The sequence below is a fragment of the Oncorhynchus kisutch genome, linkage group LG30 (genome assembly GCF_002021735.2).
Source record: "Oncorhynchus kisutch isolate 150728-3 linkage group LG30, Okis_V2, whole genome shotgun sequence".
NCBI lineage: Eukaryota > Metazoa > Chordata > Actinopteri > Salmoniformes > Salmonidae > Oncorhynchus > Oncorhynchus kisutch.
The window spans coordinates 42058105-42083104 of record NC_034203.2 but is presented as its reverse complement, the minus strand read 5'-3'; the positions used below and the strand labels follow the sequence as shown (position 1 = coordinate 42083104).

Genomic DNA, 25000 nt, shown 5'->3' with positions numbered 1-25000 from the left:
AAGAAGTTTGGAACCACCAAGACTCTTCCTAGAATTGGCCGCCCAGCAAAACTGAGCAATTGGGGGGAGAAGGGCCTTGGTCAGGGAGGTGACCAAGAACCAAATGGTCACTCTGACAGAGCTCCAGAGTTGTGAGAGGCTCCAGAGCTCCCACCTCTGTGGAGATGGGAGAACCTTCCAGAAGGACAACCATCTCTGCAGCACTTCACCAATCAGGCCTTTATGGTAGAGTGGCCAGATGGAAGCGGAGTGTAAAAGGCCTATAAAGACTCTCAGACCATGAGAAACAAGATTCTCTGGTCTGATGAAACCAAGATTGACCTCTTTGGCCTGAATGCCAAGCGTCACTTCTGGAGGAAACCAGGCAACATTCCTACGGTGATACATGGTGGTGGGGGCAGCATCATGCTGTTGGTATGTTTTTCAGCGGCAGGGACTGGGAGACTAGTCAGGATCGAGGCAAAGATGAACGGAGCAAAGTACAGAGAAATCCTTGATGAAAACCTGCTCCATAGCGCTCAGGACCTCAGACTGAGGTGAAGGTTCACCTACCAATAGGACAAAAACACTAAGCACACAGCCAAGACAAAGCAGGAGTGGCTTTTGTACAAGTCTCTGAATGTCCTTGAGTGGCCCAGCCAGAGCCCGGTCTTGAAACCGATCGAACATCTCTGGAGGGACTTGAAAATAGCTGTGCAGCAACGCTCCTCATCCAACCTGACAGAGCTTGAGAGGATCTGCAGAGAACAATGGGAGAAACTCCACATTTTGTTAATACATATTTTTTTAAATGTAACCTTTATCTAACTGGCAAGTCAGTTAAGAACAAATTCTTATTTACAATGACGGCCTACCGAGGAACAGTGGGGTAACTGCCTTGATCAGGGGAAGAACGACAGATTTTTACCTCATCAGCTGTGCCAATATAGGTGTGCCATACCCAAGACGACTCGAGGCTGTAATCGCTGCCAAAGGTGTTTCAACAAAGTACGAAGTAAAGAGTCTGAATAGTTATGTAAATATATTTCAGTTTTGTATTTTTTTTCATACATTGGCGAAAAAATTATGGACAATAAACTACAGAGCAGGTGTTTTTAAAGTCTGAGACACTGGACCTCCTTAAAGATGATTTAAGTGTTTTTTTTTTTTTAAATAAACATATTATAGCTAGAGACAGACCTAATACTTATTCATTATTAGACAACAGAATACAGTGAGACTTTCCTTTCACGTCTCCCCTGACACTCTCTGGAACCCCCTGGGGAGGCGATAGATAATATTAGATTTGAATATATATCATATTATACAACATTTTAAAATACATTATTATTATTATATTGGAAACTGTCATCTCCCCCTGCTGCTACCACTCTACACTGCTACGCTAGCCCTGTCACCTCCCCCTGCTGCTACCACTCTACACTGCTACGCTAGCCCTGTCACCTCCCCCTGCTGATACCACTCTACACTGCTACGCTAGCCCTGTCACCTCCCCCTGCTAATACCACTCTACACTGCTACGCTAGCCCTGTCACCTCCCCCTGCTAATACCACTCTACACTCCTACGCTAGCCCTGTCACCTCCCCCTGCTGCTACCACTCTACACTGCTACGCTAGCCCTGTCACCTCCCCCTGCTGCTACCACTCTACACTGCTACGCTAGCCCTGTCACCTCCCCCTGCTGATACCACTCTACACTGCTACGCTAGCCCTGTCACCTCCCCCTGCTAATACCACTCTACACTGCTACGCTAGCCCTGTCACCTCCCCCTGCTAATACCACTCTACACTGCTACGCTAGCCCTGTCACCTCCCCCTGCTAATACCACTCTACAATGCTACGCTAGCCCTGTCACCTCCCCCTGCTGCTACCACTCTACCACTGCTACGCTAGCCCTGTCACCTCCCCCTGCTGCTACCACTCTACACTGCTACGCTAGCCCTGTCACCTCCCCCTGCTGCTACCACTCTACACTGCTACGCTAGCCCTGTCACCTCCCCCTGCTGCTACCACTCTACACTGCTACGCTAGCCCTGTCACCTCCCCTGCTAATACCACTCTACACTGCTACGCTAGCCCTGTCACCTCCCTCTGCTAATACCACTCTACACTGCTACGCTAGCCCTGTCACCTCCCCCTGCTAATACCACTCTACACTGCTACGCTAGCCCTGTCACCTCCCCCTGCTAATACCACTCTACACTGCTACGCTAGCCCTGTCACCTCCCCCTGCTGCTACCACTCTACACTGCTACGCTAGCCCTGTCACCTCCCCCTGCTGCTACCACTCTACACTGCTACGCTAGCCCTGTCACCCTCCCCCTGCTAATACCACTCTACACTGCTACGCTATCCCTGTCACCTCCCCCTGCTGCTACCACTCTACACTGCTACGCTAGCCCTGTCAACCTCCCCCTGCTAATACCACTCTACACTGCTACGCTAGCCCTGTCACCTCCCCCTGCTGCTACCACTCTACACTGCTACGCTAGCCCTGTCACCTCCCCCTGCTGCTACCACTCTACACTGCTACGCTAGCCCTGTCACCTCCCCCTGCTGATACCACTCTACACTGCTACGCTAGCCCTGTCACCTCCCCCTGCTGATACCACTCTACACTGCTACGCTAGCCCTGTCACCTCCCCCTGCTAATACCACTCTACACTGCTACGCTAGCCCTGTCACCTCCCCCTGCTGATACCACTCTACACTGCTACGCTAGCCCTGTCACCTCCCCCTGCTGCTACCACTCTACACTGCTACGCTAGCCCTGTCACCTCCCCCTGCTGCTACCACTCTACACTGCTACGCTAGCCCTGTCACCTCCCCCTGCTGATACCACTCTACACTGCTACGCTAGCCCTGTCACCTCCCCCTGCTGATACCACTCTACACTGCTACGCTAGCCCTGTCACCTCCCCCTGCTGATACCACTCTACACTGCTACGCTAGCCCTGTCACCTCCCCCTGCTGATACCACTCTACACTGCTACGCTAGCCCTGTCACCTCCCCCTGCTGATACCACTCTACACTGCTACGCTAGCCCTGTCACCTCCCCCTGCTGCTACCACTCTACACTGCTACGCTAGCCCTATCACCTCCCCTGCTGCTACCACTCTACACTGCTACGCTAGCCCTGTCACCTCCCCCTGCTGATACCACTCTACAATGCTACGCTAGCCCTGCCATCTCCCCCTGCTGCTACCAGAGAGAAAGAGAGAGAGAGAAAGCGAGAGAAGGCGAGAGAGACTTGTTTTGTGGAGCGAACGGATCACGCTATTTTGAATGGGGAGGAATGCAAATGTGATGACACGGCTGAGACGAGGAAGGAGAGAGGAAGGAGGGAGGAAGGAAGGAAGGAGGGAGGAAGAGACGTGGAGAGAGGAAGAAGGGAGGAAGGAGAGAGGAAGGAGGGAGGAAGGAGGGAGGAAGAGACGTGGAAGGAGGGAGGAAGGAGTGTTTTTGATTGACCGAGGGAAACAAGCTGAGATGGTGCTTCTTCTTTCTCTCCTTCCCTTGTTCTTTTCCTTCATTCATCTCTCCTCCATGCTGAGGCAGGCAAGGCCACAGAGTTACTGAAGCATAGCAGTGTATCTCACACACACACACACACACACACACACACACACACACACACACACACACACACACACACACACACACACACACACCTGCATAGGATGCCAGTTAAGTGGAGTTGGAGCAAGAAGGGCGAGGAACGTACGTAATTTGCAGCACATGCTCTGCCAAACATTTTTCAATTTCTTCCATCGCAGGTTCTTTTAATTAGGCCTGTTCTGCGGTACATATTTAGCCCCACCAAAGATGTTGATAGGAGTTCCAACAAACAGGTCACACAGCCTGTGTCACTGACGTCAAGACAACCAATAAAAACCCGTTCAGCAAGCGGCAGAGACGTTCTGACTACTATGCAGGTTACTGTAAAACAGAAATATAGAGGAGTCTAAGTTTGTAACTAAAGTTGTAAAACTGTAAAAATGTCACAGAACCAGTTCCGACTATCAGCTCTTCCATATACAGTGCCTTGCGAAAGTATTCGGCCCCCTTGAACTTTGCAACCTTTTGCCACATTTCATGGTTTCAAACATAAAGATATAAAACTGTATTTTTTTTGTGAAGAATCAACAACAAGTGGGACACAATCATGAAGTGGAACGACATTTATTGGATATTTCAAACTTTTTTAACAAATCAAAAACTGAACAATTGGGCGTGCAAAATTATTCAGCCCCCTTAAGTTAATACTTTGTAGCGCCACCTTTTGCTGCGATTACAGCTGTAAGTCGCTTGGGGTATGTCTCTATCAGTTTTGCACATCGAGAGACTGAAATGTTTTCCCATTCCTCCTTGCAAAACAGCTCGAGCTCAGTGAGGTTGGATGGAGAGCATTTGTGAACAGCAGTTTTCAGTTCTTTCCACAGATTCTCGATTGGATTCAGGTCTGGACTTTGACTTGGCCGTCCCTCAAGGCACTGTACTAGAGAAATAAATGATGGGTTTTTAACACAGCAGTCTCATATCGTCAGGCTGGTTCAGTAGCCAATGACATGTTGATGAAATGTTGATAGCCTACTTCAAAACCAACTGCTACGTAGTCACTAAAGTAGATTTGGGGGGGGGGGGGGGGGGGGGGGGTTTGTTAAATTATATTTTTTAAGCTAAATCTAAAAATAAATGGAGGGAATTTGGAGCAGCAGCTTTGTCTTCCTGTGAGCGCTGAGCGATTTGTAACGGAGCTTAAGAGGTGTGTAAAGACAGCTCCATGATCGACGAGTGAGATTTACAACTGCTCACATAGCCTGAGACACACACACACACAACCAAACACACACACACACACGTCAGGCCTAATGAAGGGTAAAACATTGATCGTAGTGGGACTGTACTAGGTTCTAGTAGTGATCTCAGGTTAAAACCACTGACCCTGGTAATGATCGTAGTGGGACTGCACTGGTTAAGTACACTGAGTGGACAAAACATTAAGAACACCTGCTCTTTCCCTGACATAGACTGACCGGATGTGTCACGACTTCCCCCGAAGTCGGTCCCTCTCCTTATTCGGGCGGTGTTCGACGTCACCGGCCTTCTAGCCATCGCTGATCCATCTTCCATTGTTTTTGTCTTGTTTACCATCACACCTGGTTCCAATCTCATCAATTACCTGTTGTGTATTTAACCCTCTGTTTCCCCTCATGTCCTGGTCGGTGATTGTTTGTTGTATGTATTGGTGCGACGGGTTTTGCACCCTCTTATTTTATTATTTATTTATTATTTTATTTTGTATATTTTTGGTTTTCGGAGTTTTTGTATATTTATTAAAGAGTTTTAATATTTAATGTTTTATACCAAGTTCACTCTCCTGCGCCTGACATCCCTGCCACCAGCACCCATTACACCAGGTGAAAGCTATGATCCCTTATTGATGTCACATTGTTAAATCCGCTTAAAAAATATATATATACATTTTTTTTTTTAAGTGTCCAAAACTGGGATTTAATCCACAATCTACGGAACAGGAAGTCACTGCTGAGAACACTGTGCTCTCCACACACAATAGTAGTTTGAGTGTTGGACCAGTAATCGAAAGATTATTCATGTCTGAATTTAATTAACCCTATCCCAAACCTTAACCAATCAGAATTAATATCTGAATTGAATTCATTAATCCTATCATAAACCTTAATCCTGAACATAACCAATCATAATTAATATCGGAATTGAATTAATTAATCCTATCCTAAACCTTAATCCTGAACATAACCAATCAGAATTAATATCTGAATTTAATTAATCCAATCCTAAACCTTAATCCTGAACATAACCAATCATAATTAATATGTGAATTGAATTCATTAATTAATCCAATGCTAAACCTTAACCCTGAACATAACCAATCAGCATTCATCCTATCCTAAACCTTAACCCTGAACATAATCAATAGCCAATCAGCATTCATCCTATCCTAAACCTTAACCCTGAACATAACCAATCAGCATTCATCCTATCCTAAACCTTAACCCTGTATGGGTTGTCCTGGGAATGGAACCCCTTATCCTGGCAATTCAAGCACCATGCTCTACCAGCTGAGCTACAGAGGATGTGAGACTGTGATATCTTGTTGACTGCTCTAGTAATACCTTAGTATCCTAAGGTGAGTTAACATGGCTTCCTCTTCCATAATGGCATTCTCTAGCCAATGACTTCTAGTGGCTAGCAGGCAAGCAAGCAAAAAGAGAGAGAGAGAGAGAGGAGAGAGAGGAGAGAGAGAGGAGAGAGAGAGAGAGAGAGAGAGGAGAGAGAGAGAGAGAGGAGAGAGAGAGAGAGAGAGAGAGAGAGAGGAGAGAGAGAGAGAGAGAATGTATAAATGAGATGCTATACGGTCAGGGGCAACAAGGGTGTCGAGACAACGAACAAAACAAACGCGTGTTCACGCAACTTAATTCCCTGAGTACAAACCAAAGGTCCCCTCTTGTTTAAAGATATTCATGAATCTGCAAATCCTTAGGGTTACAGACTTAGGGCTGTTCGTTTTCATCTCCCTGCATTAATGCAACATGGGTAAATCGGTTTTGGTGGCAGAGAGAGAGAGAGAGGGTGAGAGAGAGAGAGAGAGAGAGAGAGAGAGAGAGAGAGAGAGAGAGTGTGAGAGAGAGAGAGAGTGAGGGTGAGGGTGAGAGAGAGAAAGAGAGGGTGAGAGAGAGAGAGTGTGATGGTGAGAGAGAAAGAGAGAGAGCGAGTGAGTGAGGGTGAAAGAGAGAGAGAGAGTGAGGGTAAGAGAGAGAGTGAAGGTGAGAGAGACAGAGAGAGACAGAGACAGAGAGAGAGAGAGAGAGAGACAGAGAGAGAGAGAGAGAGAGAGACAGAGAGAGACAGAGAGAGAGAGAGAGAGAGAGAGAGAGAGAGAGAGAGACAGAGAGAGAGAGAGAGAGACAGAGAGAGAGAGAGAGAGAGAGAGAGACAGAGAGACAGAGAGAGAGACAGAGAGAGAGAGAGAGACAGAGACAGAGAGAGAGACATAGAGACAGAGAGAGAGAGAGAGAGAGAGAGAGACAGAGAGAGAGAGTATATATAATGTATGACCAGGGGTAACAAGGCAGTGTAGTAACATGTATTAACCCTCAGCCACAAAGGAGCAGGAACAGGATCGATCCCACTAAAGCCCTTCTGATGTAAAACATACATGAAATATTTAACAGCTGTTAGCATTAGCATAAAACCTGGTTGGGGTACACTAATCTCTGAGGGGATACGGCTCCGAGTGCAATTGGGAGTCAAGTGGCACAGGTTAAGGAAGAGGAAGGGAAGGGAGGGGAGGGGAGAGAAACATTTAAAGAAGAAGAGAAGGATTGTGATAAATAAATGTAGTAGTGAACACAGACACATTTCCACATCTGTTCCCTGCTCTAGTGGTAAGGAAAGGGTAGATGTTTGAGAATGGTAGAGAAGTAAAGAGAGAGAGAGAGAGAGAGAGAGAGAGAGAGAGAGAGAGAGAGAGAGAGAGAGAGAGAGAGAGAGAGAGAATGAGAGAGAGGGAATGAGAGAGGAAAGGAGGTATAGAGAGGTGGGGAATGAGAGAGAGAGATTAACAAAAAAAGAGAGGGTTCAAGAGAACGACGGAAGGAAAAAGAGAGATTGAGATGAAGAAAAGAGGAAAAACAGAAGAGAGCATTGGAGGACAGTACCTGAGCCTCAGGCAGGGCTACGTCCATGATGTTGGGCTGACCGCGTGGCTCCCCGTTCTCCAGCCTGGAGAAGATGACCTGGTAGCCCCTGATTTGGCCGTGCTGCTTCCCTGGCAGGGGGGCCTTCCACGTTACCCTGATGGCTGTAGAGTTCACAGCTTCTACCTCCAGCTTCCTGGGAGGGGCACCTGGCACTGTGGTAGGGGGGGGGGGGGGGAAGCAAGTGTTATATATCTGAAAACAGGTAAAGAAAATGCCAAGAGGTCTGGTGATTTTGAGCACTGGAGAAGGAGAAAGCGCTGGTAGTGAAGCGACAACGAGATAAGTTAGCTACCAATCGAAGATCCCAACTTTACTAATTTATACGCGTGTCTGTTTGTTCAGGAAGTGTGCTACCTGAGGTCTCTGGTCCCAAAAACAACAGGTCACTTTGGGGAACAGCATGATAGGAGGGGCGTTGGTGCATTGACTTCACACCCACACTCAATAATTATTTTAAAGGGAATATCCACTCTTTTGGTCTTTTTTTTTCTTCAATAATCCCAAAATGCTTTGTATTTCATATTTCTTTTTAAAGTTTTAAAGATATTGGACTTTGAAGAAGCAAAGTGTCACCGACCACATCACTGACCACATCACTGACCACATCACTGACCACATCACCGACCACATCACCGACCACATCACTGACCACATCACTGACCACATCACCGACCACATCACCGACCACATCACCGACCACATCACCGACCACATCACTGACCACATCACTGACCACATCACCGACCACATCACCGACCACATCACTGACCACATCACTGACCACATCACTGACCACATCACCGACCACATCACCGACCACATCACCGACCACATCACTGACCACATCACTGACCACATCACCGACCACATCACTGACCACATCACTGACCACATCACCGACCACATCACTGACCACATCACCGACCACATCACTGACCACATCACCGACCACATCACTGACCACATCACTGACCACATCACTGACCACATCCCTGACCACATCACTGACCACATCCTCATGATGCCAAATCCACCATGTCATTCGTTTCACTACTTCACAGGAGAGGCATATATATATTTTTTTTAACGTTTTTTACGTGTAGCTATGATCTGTGTAGTAATTTTATTAGTATCACAGAAAGCCTTGCCAGTTATAGCCTAATGTTAGCTAGCTAGCTAAAACGTGTAGCTATGATCTGTTTAGTAATTTTATTAGTATCACAGAAAGCCTTGCCAGTTATAGCCTAATGTTAGCTAGCTAGCTAAAAATTAGCTCGCTGGCTCGCTAGTTAACGTGTAGCTATGATCTGTGTAGTAATTTTATTAGTATCACAGAAAGCCTTGCCAGTTATAGCCTAATGTTAGCTAGCTAGCTAAAATTAGCACGCTAGTTAACGTGAAACTATGATCTGTGTAGTAATATTATTAGCATCACAGAAAGCCTTGCCAGTTATAGCCTAATGTTAGCTAGCTAGCTAACATTGATCCTAGTTGGTTAGCTTTAGCTACCTGCATATTCTTACTACAGTATTTAATGCATTGTGGCTAGCTATGACAATCCATTTGTACTGTATGACTTGGGATTATGGTTCATTGCTTAACTAGCTAGCTACATGTCTAAACAAAAGATGATTACGGCCATTGATTGTATTTCATGAACATGTGTACATGTCTTGACAGTGGTGACCCATCCACTTAGCTAGATGTGGCAGAGGGTTGGTTATAGCACTTATTTCACATGACCCATCAATTTAGACGAGCGTGATTGGGTAAGAATCATCTAAAAATTCTAAAATATTTATGCAGTATTGTTATCTGGACACATTCTATTTATTTAACCAGGCAAGTCAGTTAAGAACAAATTCTTATTTTCAATGACGGCCTGGGAACAATGGGCTAACTGCCTGTTCAGGAGCAGAACGACAGATTTGTACCTTGTCAGCTCGGGGGTTTGAACTTGCAACCTTCCAGTTACTAGTCCAACGCTCTAACCACTAGGCTACCCTGCCGCCTCTACACTCTAACCACTAGGCTACCCTGCCACCTCTACACTCTAACCTCTAGGCTATCCTGCCGCCTCTACACTCTTACCACTAGGCTACCCTGCCGCCTCTACACTCTAACCACTAGGCTACCCTGCCACCTCTACACTCTAACCACTAGGCTACCCTGCCGCCTCTACACTCTAACCACTAGGCTACCCTGCCGCCTCTACACTCTAACCACTAGGCTACCCTGCCACCCCTACACTCTAACCAGTAGGCTACCCGGCCGCCTCTACACTCTAACCACTAGGCTACCCTGCCGCCTCTACACTTTAACCACTAGGCTACCCTGCCGCCTCTCCACTCTAACCACTAGGCTACCCTGCCGCCTCTACACTTTAACCACTAGGCTACCCTGCCGCCTCTCCACTCTAACCACTAGGCTACCCTGCCGCCTCTACACTCTAACCACTAGGCCATTGTTACTATGCAAATAACCATTTCTCTGTACAATTGACACGCTGAATGGGTGGAGCTAAAGCTTAAGAGGGTGTGAACGATGCTGAATGGGTGGAGCTAAAGCTTAAGAGGGTGTGAACGGTGCTGAATGGGTGGAGCTAAAGCTTAAGAGGGTATGAACGATGCTGAATGGGTGGAGCTAAAGCTTAAGAGAGTATGAACGATGCTGAATGGGTGGAGCTAAAGCTTAAGAGGGTATGAACGATGCTGAATGGGTGGAGCTAAAGCTTAAGAGGGTGTGAATGATGCTGAATGGGTGGAGCTAAAGCTTAAGAGGGTATGAACGATGCTGAATGGGTGGAGCTAAAGCTTAAGAGGGTATGAACGATGCTGAATGGGTGGAGCTAAAGCTTAAGAGGGTGTGAACGATGCTGAATGGGTGGAGACCTAGGAGAGCTCTCCAGTAGGTGTACCAAAACATTCAAGGGACATTTTCTCAAAAGTTTATCAACTTTCAAAGCAGAATTACGGTCCCATTGTTCCTCAACTGCAGTGTGTGATGTACTATTATCTAGCTCTGAGTCTCTACTTTTATCCAATGTTAAAAAACACCATTTCAAATGTCGCTACATAAGACTGAATCCAGGTGGTAATGACGCATTTTGATGTGGACGGGTTCTAAATGTGTCTATCATTTGATTGTTCCTATATTTAAAAAGCATTTTAGTCATTTCAAAAGGTGGCATATTCCCCCACTACTGTTGAACAGGAACAGGAACAGGAACAGGAACAGGAACAGGAACAGGAACAAATCCAATATTCCTTTTTTATATGGTCCTAATATTTGTACGCTGTACATGAGCTTGTGTCCTCAAAAGAGAATACACCTCAGCAATGTAGAACACATTTTTTGTTTTTACCCTAAAAGGTGAGTTCCAGACCTTTCTAGAACTATGCAGCATTACTAGTTATTGTTTATGGCAATCTCAAGAAAAACGAGTGCTTTTGGGTATGTCTATTTAGGCGTAAATCAAAATGTTGCCATAACATTCAAGAGGTTTTTAAAAATGCGGGTAAATCCACAGAGGAATGCGTAAAGATCTGACTGCTGCCCATAGGATGCCTCGTTACCGCCAGCCTAGTGTGTGTGTGTGTGTGTGTAAAACCTCTAATTACAGCAATGAGCTGTGTAGCTGCAACTTCAAACACATTCATTATAAAGAGCCTCCTAGGAACACTCCATCACGCTCCCAACAAAAATAAAGAAATGGGAAAAGGAGACGTGACTAAGTGTGTTGTGTTCCCGTTTCCAGGGCTCAGAGGGAGAGCCAGACGTGAACTAGGCACGAGGACAGAACCACAGGACGAAGAAGACAGAGAGAGAGAAGGGATGAAGTCATAAAAAAAGAGTTGGTGTTGAGGGTGATGAGCCTTAACCCTGGATAGCAAGTCTGAAAGTGACTGAGGAAGGTCAACACAGAGAGAGGACCAGAAGAGAGAGATCACGAGTTTAGAGAGAAGAGAGAGATCACCAGTATAGAGAGAAGAGAGAGATCACCAGTATAGAGAGAAGAGAGAGATCACCAGTATAGAGAGAAGAGAGAGATCACCAGTATAGAGAGAAGAGAGAGATCATCAGTATAGAGAAAAGAGAGAGATCACCAGTATAGAGAGTACAGGAAGAAGAGATGTGCAGCCGTACCTGTAGTAGAAACCAGAAGTGACACATAGAAACCAGAAGAGACCAGTAGAAATTTTTAAAACTAGTTAAGACCAATAGAGACCAGTAGAAACTTGTAAAACCAGTTAAGACCAATAGAGACCAGTAGAGACAAGTAGATACCAGTAGAAACCAGTAGATACCAGAAGATACCAGAAGAGACCAGTATAAACCTGTAAAAACCAGTTAAGACCAATAGAAACCAGTAGAGACCAGCTGAGACCTGTCAAAAAAAGCATCAATCAGTAGAGACAAGTCGAAACGGACAAACCAGTAGAAAATAGTAGAAACCAGTAAAGACTAATATAAACCAGTAGAGACCAGCAGAAACCAGTAAAGACCAGCAGAAGACAGCATAAACCAGCAGAAACCAGTAGAGACCAGCAGAAACCAGTAAAGACCAGCAGAAGACAGCATAAACCAGCAGAAACCAGTAGAGACCAGCAGAAACCAGTAGAGACCAGCAGAAACCAGTAGAGACCAGCAGAAACCAGTAGAGACCAGCAGAAACCAGTAGAGACCAGCTGAGACCAGTAGAGACCAACAGAGACCAGCAGAAACCAGTAGAGACCAGCAGAAACCAGCAGAGACCAGCAGAAACCAGTAGAGACCAGCGGAAACCAGTAGAGACCAGCAGAAACCAGTAGAGACCAGCAGAAACCAGTAGAGACCAGCTGAGACCAGTAGAGACCAACAGAGACCAGCAGAAACCAGTAGAGACCAGCAGAAACCAGCAGAGACCAGCAGAAACCAGTAGAGACCAGCAGAGACCAGCAGAAACCAGTAGAGACCAGCAGAAACCAGTAGAGACCAGAAACGGTTAAAGACAAGGGACAAATAGAGAAGGGAAGATGGCGGCAGGAAAGCCAAAGAGACGGACGGAGGGAGGAGGATGAGGAGTCCGTCGGAGTAGAAGACGGAGGGAGGAGTCAGTCGAGTAGAAGAGTAGAAGAGCTTCACCCAGGGAGGACGACGGTACAACTCAGAACCAGAACCTACCGTCCTCTTTAGTTTTGATCCTGACCGGAGCGCTCTCTGGGCCCGGGCCTACATCAGTGTGTGCTCTAACCCACACCTGGTACTCTGTCCACTTCTCCAGGCCCTCCAGCACATAACTAGAGGCGTCCGCTCCGATCCCCGACACATCGTGGCGCTCGGGGTCCTCGCTGGCGCTACCGGTGGACTGGTAGCTGACGGTGTACGCCACGATGGCGCCGTGGCGAGACGCGGCGGGCGGAGCCACCCAACTCACCTTGAGGGAGGTGGAGCTTAGACTGGACAGGTGCACCTCCTGAGGGGGGGCGGAGGGGGCTGTAAAGGGGGGAGGGGAGAGGGAACGAGCAGGGGAGGGAGGCATCAAGCTAAAATAATAACCCAACTAAAATAACAACATAACAAATGATGGGAAGGGAGGGGCTACAGACTCTGGACTGAGAGATTGGTTCAACCAGATATATAATAACTATGTATGTATTTATATGTAGATATATGCAAATAAGGTGTGTGTGTGTGTGTGTGTGTGTGTGTGTGTGTGTGTGTGTGTGGCACATTGGTGGACTGATCACTGTGCCCTCAGCTGTATTCTGTACTCTCGTCTCTATGAGTGATGTAAGAGAGTGCAGAGGTCGCAATAACGCAGGATTCTGCATGTCTCGCACAGAAAGGGAAAGATTTAAAAAACACCAGAAAAATATATATCTTGCTTTGTTTTGTAAATGCAGGTCTAAAATGCTTCTTATCGCAACTTCTGCTTGGCTTCACTCATTCATTCAGAATCGATCACGTAAAAAGTTGCTCTTCTCCACTCCGATAAAATATCTTTGCACTCGTCTTGACCAATCAAACTCCCGCATTCACAAACAGCCATTCTATCAGCAGACCCGATCCAGACCTATGCCTGATGTGTCCGTCCCGTGTAGTTTCTCCGATAGGAATTTACAATGCAACATTAACTTGAAGCACAACATTAAGAAATGTAGCCAGCCAGCTACATTCTGATGGCCATGCATCATGTGGCTGCTAGCCAAATAGCATTGCACTTCAGATTTCTGAAAGCTAATGCAACCCCCTGGTGTGTTAACACAGTGCCCCCTGGTGTGTGAACACAGTGCCCCCTGGTGTGTGAACACAGTGCCCCCTGGTGTGTGAACACAGTGCCCCCTGGTGTGTGAACACAGTGCCCCCTGGTGTGTGAACACAGTGCCCCCTGGTGTGTGAACACAGTGCCCCCTGGTGTGTGAACACAGTGCCCCCTGGTGTGTTAACACTATCACCGTAACCCTGTGCTTGATGACAGTGGTTGGCGTTTGTCAGTCCTCTAAGTAGTGTCAGCTAAGAGATATACCAGGTTTCACACACACACCGACCTCGGTAGCACTTTACATTACAGCTCGGTAATAACGTGGTAATAACCCGGCAACGTGGTAATAACGTGGTAATAGCGTGGTAATAGCCCGACAACGTGGTAATAACGTGGTAATAGCGTGGTAATAACGTGATAATAACCTGGTAACGTGATAATAACGTGGTAATAACGTGGTAATAACCCGGCAACGCTGTAATAACCCGGTAACGTGGTAATAACCTGGTAATAACGTGGTAATAACCCGGTAACGTGATAATAACGTGACAATAACCCGGTAACGTGGTAATAACGTGGCAATAACCCGGTAACGTGGTAATAACCCGGTAACGTGGCAATAACGTGGTAACAACCCGGTAACGTGGTAATAACCCGGTAGCGTGGTAATAATGTGATAATAACCCGGTAATGTGGTAATTGTCGGAACTAGAAGCACAAGCATTTCACTACACTCGCATTAACATCTGCTAACCATGTGTATGTGACAAATAAAATTGGATTTGATTTAATAACCCGGTAACGTGGTAATAACCCGGTAATAACATGGTAATAACCCGGTAACGTGGTAATAACATGGTAATAACCCAGTAACGTGGTAATAACATGGTAATAACCCAGTAACGTGGTAATAACATTGTAATAACCCAGTAACGTGGTAATAACCCGGTAACGTATTAATAATGTCAGTACTACAGAATGCAGGGCACCCTGGAGACGGGCGTTATTTCATAGTTTTGATGTCTTCACTATTAATTCTACAATGTAGAACATTTTAAAAATAAAGAAAATCGTGGAATGAGTAGGTGTGTCCAAACGTGTGACTGGTACTTGCTTAATTCATTTGATTAATATTATGGTGTTCCCATTCCATGAAAAACCCTCAGAGTTTCCGTTAGGATGGAACAGACAATATGGCGCTGTACAACGTGACGCTCATAAATTCAGAGCATTGTCAGATTGTCAGTCTGTAAATACGTTTCGCTCTCAGAGCGCACACTGGACGTTCGGGCCGAGGAGTAGGGTTGATTTGAGCGTTCTGGCCTTACAACGACAGTCAAGCACCCAAGCTAACGTTGGCTAGCTACTTCCAGACACAAATGAGACCACTCGGACCATTTTACTTGCCCTAGTTGAGCTGGTATGGTACTTTTCGTGTTAACCAGAGCATTGGTGACTAACTGTGCTGGAAACAATTTAATTACACTTTTTTCCCCCGACGTTTACTGACATATTGAGCGCATGTAAATGAATTGTTCTGCGCTCTGGTACACTCAGACGAGAGTGCTCTGAAATCCGTGTAGATAGTAGGCTGGTAATAACACATACATTTTTTAACAACGTTCTTTTCTGATAATAACTAGCTCATTGCGTCCGCTGTGGAGCCCAGTTTCATAATATGGCCATATTTCCCAGCTGCTTGCCATCTTTTTGGTGTAATAGCGAAAAACCTGGACTTATTTTTGTGCATTTTTCACCCTGCCAGCTCCTATTAGTTCTATTGAGCACCGTGCCACCAACTCGCCTTCCAAACGTTCTATTCCCAGCTTATTGTTCAACGTCACAATGCCTGCTTCGCTATTGTTGGCAATGAGACCTGCTCACGTTGTTTTATAGTTCAAATGTAAACAAATAATCATTATATTGGAACTCTGCGGTCTTCCCATTGTTTCCTATGGGGGAAATATAGGCATGTCTGTCTATTTCGCCAAATATCTCACAATGTGTATATTTAGATTTTTCAAGTCGGACGCCATTTTAATCACGGGAATCTCCTCTTTCTAAGTATGTAAGCCTGGGTAGCTAGCTTGGTTGTCATCAAATGCTAGCCCAAAGTACTTTTTGCCCTTGGAACGCTGAGCTCCCCCCCCCATTGTTTTCCTCTGACGAGGCATGCCGGTCTATTTCGCCAAATATCTCACTATGTATATTTTGATTTTCTTCAAGTCGCGGGCACCAATTTAAAATCAGGAGAATCTCCTCTTTGTAATTATGTAAGTCTGGGCAGCGAGCTCATTTATCAGAAGTTTTAATTTTCCCCCTACTTTGTCATTACGCAGACATAAGCACAGTTGATACCATCGAGGTGCGGATATTTACTTCCAACACAAGTTATTTTTTTCCCAGTTTCGTCCGACGAACAGATTGTAGTGGTAACATAAAATTAATATTTATTTTGTGCCATTTAGGCCAAATGGAATTGTAAGCATCACTCCAGTCAAAACAGGCTCTGTGAACGTTCCATTCTATTCATTTGCTATGGGCTCGCGCTAGTGTTCTAGCTTAGACAACATTCCATTCTATTCATTTGCTATGGGCTCGCGCTAGTGTTCTAGCTTCGACAACGTTCCATTAATTTGCTATGGGCTCGCGCTAGTGTTCTAGCTTAGACAACATTCCATTCTATTCATTTGCTATGGGCTCGCGCTAGTGTTCTAGCTTCGACAACGTTCCATTAATTTGCTATGGGCTCGCGCTAGTGTTCTAGCTTAGACAACATTCCATTCTATTCATTTGCTATGGGCTCGCGCTAGTGTTCTAGCTTCGACAACGTTCCATTAATTTGCTATGGGCTCGCGCTAGTGTTCTAGCTTAGACAACATTCCATTCTATTCATTTGCTATGGGCTCGAGCTAGTGTTCTAGCTTAGACAACATTCCATTCTATTCATTTGCTATGGGCTCGCGCTAGTGTTCTAGCTTAGACAACATTCCATTCTATTCATTTGCTATGGGCTCGCGCTAGTGTTCCAGCTTAGACAACATTCCATTCTATTCATTTGCTATGGGCTCGCGCTAGTGTTCTAGCTTAGACAACATTCCATTCTATTCATTTGCTATGGGCTCGCGCTAGTGTTCTAGTGTTCTAGCTTAGACAACATTCCATTCTATTCATTTGCTATGGGCTCGCGCTAGTGTTCTAGCTTCGACAACGTTCCATTAATTTGCTATGGGCTCGCGCTAGTGTTCTAGCTTAGACAACATTCCATTCTATTCATTTGCTATGGGCTCGCGCTAGTGTTCTAGCTTAGACAACATTCCATTCTATTCATTTGCTATGGGCTCGCGCTAGTGTTCCAGCTTAGACAACATTCCATTCTATTCATTTGCTATGGGCTCGCGCTAGTGTTCTAGCTTAGACAACATTCCATTCTATTCATTTGCTATGGGCTCGCGCTAGTGTTCTAGTGTTCTAGCTTAGACAACATTCCATTCTATTCATTTGCTATGGGCTCGCGCTAGTGTTCTAGCTTCGACAACGTTCCATTAATTTGCTATGGGTTCGCGCTAGTGTTCTAGCTTAGACAACATTCCATTCTATTCATTTGCTATGGGCTCGCGCTAGTGTTCTAGCTTAGACAACATTCCATTCTATTCATTTGCTATGGGCTCGCGCTAGTGTTCCAGCTTAGACAACATTCCATTCTATTCATTTGCTATGGGCTCGCGCTAGTGTTCTAGCTTAGACAACATTCCATTCTATTCATTTGCTATGGGTTCGCGCTAGTGTTCTAGCTTAGACAACATTCCATTCTATTCATTTGCTATGGGCTCGCGCTAGTGTTCCAGCTTAGACAACATTCCATTCTATTCATTTGCTATGGGCTCACGCTAGTGTTCTAGCTTAGACAACATTCCATGCTATTCATTTGCTATGGGCTCGCGCTAGTGTTCTAGCTTAGACAACATTCCATTCTATTCATTTCCTATGGGCTCGCGCTAGTGTTCCAGCTTAGACAACATTCCATTCTATTCATTTGCTATGGGCTCACGCTAGTGTTCTAGCTTAGACAACATTCCATTCTATTCATTTGCTATGGGCTCACGCTAGTGTTCCAGCTTAGACAACATTCCATTCTATTCATTTGCTATGGGCTCGCGCTAGTGTTCCAGCTTAGACAACATTCCATTCTATTCATTTGCTATGGGCTCGCGCTAGTGTTCTAGTGTTCTCGTGTTCTCGTGTTCTAGCTTCGACAACATTCGTAAGCCGTTTTTTCAGCCTTTGGTGAATTTGGACTCGTTCTTTTGTCCAGAGTGGTAAACACTGTTGAAGTGTATATCTGTAGTGTATACATGCAGACACAGCGTTTGATACACCTGGAGTTTGATACACCTGGAATTGGATAATGACTGAAAAAGAATGTCTCATAGAGATTCATACCTGAACCACACCTTTATTTGCCAAGGCAGAGTACATGATCAGTGAATATATTCAATGTACAGGCTACAATGTGGGGGATCTCATGCGTGGTAATAACTACAGTACATGTGTATATAGGACTTGCATCCATGGCCCAATAAAGTTATTATAGTCTACTCAATCCATAGGCTTCATTAATGCCATTCACACTTGAAGTTGATACAACAACTATGATAGCTGAGGTTCATAGATTGGTATGAATATTAGTTCAGAACCTAACATTTTAGGGTCCATACACAGATCAGCTACATACTGTAGCTAGCTACACATCCATAGGCATACAGTTATTTTTTTATCCTCCGCTACACAATAAGGAAGTAAATAGTGAGCTAAATTTAGCTATGTTACATCAGCTGCATGACAAGGCAAGCTTACACAATTGTACATTTAATTTGCAGTAAATGCTTTAGCTAGCTAGATTCTTTACATCCACTGTTTCTCAAGATGACAGCCTGGTTTGCTGGTTCTCAGGAATCCCTAAAACATTAAAATAACCCGAATTACAATGTCATACTGTTCTCATGTCATAACACCAGCTAGCTAGCTGGCTAATGTTAGCTAGTCAGTTAACTTGCTAATTTGAGATTTTTATAAATTGACTTTTGACAAAAAATATATGCACAATCGTTTGTCTCTAACATTAACTAACATAATCCTCTCAAATGTAAATTTTTAGCCTGACTCATTATGACGTTATAACTACTTACATCTGTTTCCCCCGTAATGTTTTGTCAGCCATCTTTGTTGAAGTCTGAAGAAAGCCACCAGAGAAGGGTGGCTCGCGTCAAATTCGTCATCAGAACTACTCGATATGATTGATCATATAAAAAACATTGGGACCCAAATGCATAATAATGAGTGCTCTAACTCCCCCTTGTGGTGGCCTGGAGAAATGAAGCCGTGACGCTGAGTCCCGCGGGTGTAAAAACGCAACTTTTAAAAGGAGAAACCACTGTAATTGCGTGGTAATAACGTAATAACTAGGTCATCTCCTGTAATTACCATTAGTTACCAATAGTAGTTACCGGTGTAGGCCCGTCATTGTAAAATAAGAATTTGTTCTTAACTGACTTGCCTAGTTAAATAAAGGTAAAAAAAAAAAATCTCAATAAGTAGTTTCCCCACCAATCCCTTCCTATCATCTCAACTACACTCCTCCTGGTCAACGAATGTCAAATCTTGGGTGCAAATCTTGTTATTGAATAAAGAAACGTCTGATTGTGAACTGATATAACTGTAATTTAAAAATAAATAAACATGTATATATAATCATTTAACCTTTATTTAATAAGGCAAGTCAGTTAAGAACAAATTCTTATTTACAATGACGGCCTACCCCGGCCAAACCCGGAGGACGCTGAGGCCACCCTTTTGGGTCTCCGCCCCATGTTAACGAGCAGTAATGTAAAGTGCTCCTCAAACTTTTCCAGTTCAGTGAAAACAGTATATTTTATATTTCCATCTCTAGCACAAAAACCTAATAAATGACATTGACCAACTCTCCACAGTCCAGAGGCATAGTCACAACATCTGTCTAGGGTATCACAATGCGACCACATGCACCCACAGTACTCAGGTTGATAACATAGTAGAAGAAACAATACAGAAGAAAGGATGGGAGAAAAGATAAGCCGGGGTCGGGGGTCAAGGGGGGGGGGGGGGTGTTGCTGTCCTTTTAACAACTAGAGCAATGAATGTCAACAGGAAGTAGAATATTTATTTTCTTTACAAATAATCCTCAGAGCTGTATGAGATGAAACATCCCTAAATAAATAGAAGACTCTCAGGCGCCGGGAATCAGGCACTGGGCATCGGGCGCTGGGCATCGGGCGCCGGGCATCGGGCGCCGGGCATCGGGCGCCGGGCGGGCTGGGAAGAGGAGGCTTTCACCAGGTGGTCTTAAAACTGCCCAGAGCAGAGAGAGAGAATCTACCCCACTACAAAGACCCTGAGGGCCACGGTGACACACGATGAATGAAAAATGAAAACAACTTTAGCTGTGTGTGTGTGTGTGTGTGTGTATGTGTGTGTGTGTGTGTGTGAGAGAGCGTGTCTGACAAGACAACTGTAAGATCAAAGAGGCCTAAGGAGGAGAGGAGGAGAAAAAGACTGGGGAGAGAAAGAGACACAGAGAGAGAGAGAGACAGAGAGACAGAGACAGAGAGAGAGAGACAGAGAGAGACAGAGAGAGAGAGAGACAGAGAGAGAGAGACAGAGAGAGAGAGACAGAGAGCGAGAGAAAAACGGAACAGAGAAACAGGAAGCGGTAGAGCTCCCTCCGCTCCTTCCCCCTCCTCTTCCGCTCCTTCCTCCTCTCCCTCCTCCTCCTCTTCTCTCCTCCACTCCTTCCTCCTCCTCCACTCCTTCCCCCTCCTCTCCCTCCTCCACCTCCTGACTTGACTACTGATTGTCACGTCTAGACATTTCTTAACCGGTTGTTCATTGCGCTTGTTCTTAAAATCAAAGATCACAAACCACATCACATACTCATAATAAACCAAATGATATAGAAATAAATAGATTGGCTTATGCAGGGGGCACACTGAACACACAGAGAACACTGAACACACAGAGAAAACTGAACACACAGAGAACACTGAACACAGAGAACACTGAACACACAGAGAACACTGAACACACAGAGAACACTGAACACAGAGAACACTGAACACACAGAGAACACTGAACACACAGAGAACACTGAACACACAGAGAACACTGAACACACAGAACACTGAACACAGAGAACACTGAACACACATAGAACACTGAACACAGAGAACACTGAACACACAGAGAACACTGAACACACAGAACACTGAACACACAGAACACTGAACACACAGAGAACACTGAACACACAGATAACACAGAACACAACACACAGAGAACACTGAACACACAGATAACACTGAACACACAGATAACACTGAACACACAGATAACACTGAACACACAGATAACACTGAACACACAGAGAAAACTGAACACAGAGAGAAAACTGAACACAGAGAAAACTGAACACACAGAGAACACTGAACACACAGAGAACAATGTACACACAGATAACACTGAACACACAGAGAACACTGAACACACAGAGAACACTGTACACACAGAGAACACTGTACACACAGAGAACACTGAACACACAGAGAACACTGAACACACAGAGAACACTGAACACACAGAGAACACTGAACACACAGAGAACACTGAACACACCTTAACCTTTATCCCTAGAGTACCTCAGTAATGTATTTGGCCCAAGCTGGCCCCAGCCTCACACTCTCCCACACAGGAAGGAGGGTTAGTATGGTAGAAAACCCTGAGACCAGGGAAATCAGAAGAGTGGGAGTGGTATCGTGGCTGTTTGGGACCAACTGCAGGTCAGCAAGTGAAAGAATTGAAGAGAATGAGGAAGTGGAGGACGAGCAGGAACAGGTGGTGGGATCGTAGCTGTTTAGTTTGAAACAGCTGCTGGGCAACTGACACTTGAGGTGGAGGTGATTCTCCTGGGTTAGTGGAAACTACGGAAAGGGACAAAGAGAAAGAGAGAGAGAGAAAGAGAGAGAGAGAAAGAGAGAGAGAGAGAGAGAGAGGGGAAGGAGTGTGTACTCACTGGACTGGGCGGTGCGAGCCTCTATGGGCTGTGTGTAGACTCCCAGGCCGAACTCGGAGCGGGCTGCCAGGGAGAAACGGTACAGGGTGTCGGGCTTCAGACCCTCCACGGCGTATGACCCCGCAGGATTAAAAGTCACGTGGATCTGATAAGAGGGAGATATTTTTATTAAATCATTCTAGTAAGTCTAATACACAAAGCATTACTAATCTCCCATTAACAACAAACATTTACAAGTCTGAGTTGAAGAGTTTTAATCTCAGGTTAGGACTCGGCCCCCAATAGCGTGTTTTAATCTCAGGTTAGGACTCAGCCCCCAATAGCGTGTTTTAATCTCAGGTTAGGACTCAGCCCCCAATAGCGTGTTTTAATCTCAGGTTAGGACTCAGCCCCCAATAGTGTGTTTTAATCTCAGGTTAGGACTCGGCCCCCAATAGCGTGTTTTAATCTCACGTTAGGACTCGGCCCCCAATAGCGTGTTTTAATCTCAGGTTAGGACTCAGCCCCCAATAGCGTGTTTTAATCTCAGGTTAGGACTCAGCCCCCAATAGCGTGTTTTAATCTCAGGTTAGGACTCGGCCCCCAATAGCGTGTTCTAATCTCAGGTTAGGACTCGGCCCCCAATAGCGTGTTCTAATCTCAGGTTAGGACTCGGCCCCCAATAGCGTGTTTTAATCTCAGGTTAGGACTCGGCCCCCAATAGCGTGTTTTAATCTCAGGTTAGGACTCGGCCCCCAATAGCGTGTTTTAATCTCAGGTTAGGACTCGGCCCCCAATAGCGTGTTCTAATCTCAGGTTAGGACTCAGCCCCCAACAGCGTGTTTTAATCTCACGTTAGGACTCGGCCCCCAACAGCGTGTTTTAATCTCAGGTTAGGACTCGGCCCCCAATAGCGTGTTTTAATCTCAGGTTAGGACTCGGCCCCCAATAGCGTGTTTTAATCTCAGGTTAGGACTCGGCCCCCAACAGCGTGTTTTAATCTCACGTTAGGACTCGGCCCCCAATAGCGTGTTTTAATCTCACGTTAGGACTCGGCCCCCAATAGCGTGTTTTAATCTCACGTTAGGACTCAGCCCCCAATAGCGTGTTTTAATCTCAGGTTAGGACTCGGCCCCCAATAGCGTGTTCTAATCTCAGGTTAGGACTCTGCCCCCAATAGCGTGTTTTAATCTCACGTTAGGACTCGGCCCCCAAAAGCGTGTTTTAATCTCAGGTTAGGACTCGGCCCCCAATAGCGTGTTTTAATCTCAGGTTAGGACTCGGCCCCCAAAAGCGTGTTTTAATCTCAGGTTAGGACTCGGCCCCCAATAGCGTGTTTTAATCTCAGGTTAGGACTCGGCCCCCAATAGCGTGTTCTAATCTCAGGTTAGGACTCGGCCCCCAATAGCGTGTTTTAATCTCACGTTAGGACTCGGCCCCCAATAGCGTGTTTTAATCTACTCTTTGTAGTTTGGTGTATTATAAACTGATTCTGCAGTGGTTTATTTGTAGTATGAAACCAATATCTGAGAAACACCTAAAATAACACGCCATTGCCTCCCTGAATCAGTACAAGACCCTGCTACAGTCTGTGTATCAAAACGGAATATTAACCCAGAGCAAAAACACCTTTCAAAACGGTCCACATTTGTTGAGAGGTTAAATTGCTTTCTTTGCCTATTGATTGAACAGAAAAAAGGAGCAGCCACAATTATAGCTGACGGCTGAGAAGCATTCAGACAGAATCATTGTTGTGGCTGTCGATATGACCAGTGCTTTATACACTTCTTCCACAGAGGAGAGGAGCGGGATGAAGGAGAGGACAGGAGGAAAATGCATTACATAGCTTTTACTCTGACACATAACCATTCAGAGAAATGACATGGCACAGCACTCTTGGTGAGGAGAAACGTGTATCTGCTGAGTAACAGAGGAGCCTGCAAATAGTAAAGAGTGTGCGAGTGGAGAGAGACAGATTGGGAGACAAGAGAGACGGAGGAGGACGACATGATCCAGGCTCTTTCAATGTCTTTCCTACCTTGTTGTCAGAGTTAGCCTCCCAGTACTGTAGCTCGTACTTAGTGATGGTGTCCTGGACAGGCCACAGCCAGGTCAACATGATACGAGTATCCAACTCTGCTTCTGCCTCGAAGCTGGATGGTTGGGCAGGAACTGGGGGGACAGGAGTGAGTGTTAGGACACAGGGACAGAGTAGGACAGGTAGGTGTTTGGACACAGGGACAGAGTAGGACAGGTAGGTGTTTGGACACAGGGACAGAGTAGGACAGGTGGGTGTTTGGACACAGGGACAGAGTAGGACAGGTGGGTGTTTGGACACAGGGACAGAGTAGGACAGGTTAGTGTTTGGACACAGGGACAGAGTAGGACAGGTAGGTGTTAGGACACAGGGACAGAGTAGGACAGGTAGGTGTTAGGACACAGGGACAGAGTAGGACAGGTCGGTGTTTGGACACAGGGACAGAGTAGGACAGGTGAGTGTTAGGACACAGGGACAGAGTAGGACAGGTAGGTGTTTGGACACAGGGACAGAGTAGGACAGGTAGGTGTTTGGACACAGAGCCGTGTAGGACAAGTAGGTATTTGGAGACAGGGACAGAGCAAGACAGAGGGACAGGTGAGTGTTTGGACACAGGGACAGAGTAGGACAGGTATGTGTTTGGACACAGGGACATAGTAGGACAGGTATGTGTTTGGACACAGGGACAGAGTAGGACAGGTGAGTGTTAGGACACCCCACAGTAATATACACTCCCTCTCTCACCTCCCTGCTGGGTCTTGACCTGCAGTACATCAGAGGGAGGTCCGTCCCCTACAGAGGTGAACCCCAGCACCCTGAGGCTGTAGGTGATATCAGTGGTCAGCCCTGAGATGGTGGTCAGTCTGCTGTCGTCAGTGTTGTGCTTC

General features: G+C 45.8%; 1 protein-coding gene across 9 annotated transcripts in view; it reads right to left on the bottom strand.

Annotated features, from left to right (window-relative positions):
- Positions 1–25000, bottom strand: part of LOC109882246 (receptor-type tyrosine-protein phosphatase F) — a 195715-nt gene that overhangs the window by 123302 nt on the left and 47413 nt on the right. For 5 of the 9 annotated variants that reach the window (XM_031810278.1, XM_031810279.1, XM_031810280.1 and 2 more), the window contains 5 exons: positions 24858–25000; positions 24114–24247; positions 22097–22241; positions 12912–13223; positions 7707–7900 (listed from right to left, as the gene is read on the bottom strand). The exon at positions 24858–25000 is cut by the window's right edge and continues 51 nt beyond it. In XM_031810278.1, coding sequence (XP_031666138.1) covers positions 7707–7900; positions 12912–13223; positions 22097–22241; positions 24114–24247; positions 24858–25000 — 928 coding nt within the window. The remainder of the gene's footprint in view (positions 1–7706; positions 7901–12911; positions 13224–22096; positions 22242–24113; positions 24248–24857) is intronic. The other 4 variants (XM_031810286.1, XM_031810285.1, XM_031810282.1 and 1 more) reach the window with 1 other exon arrangement.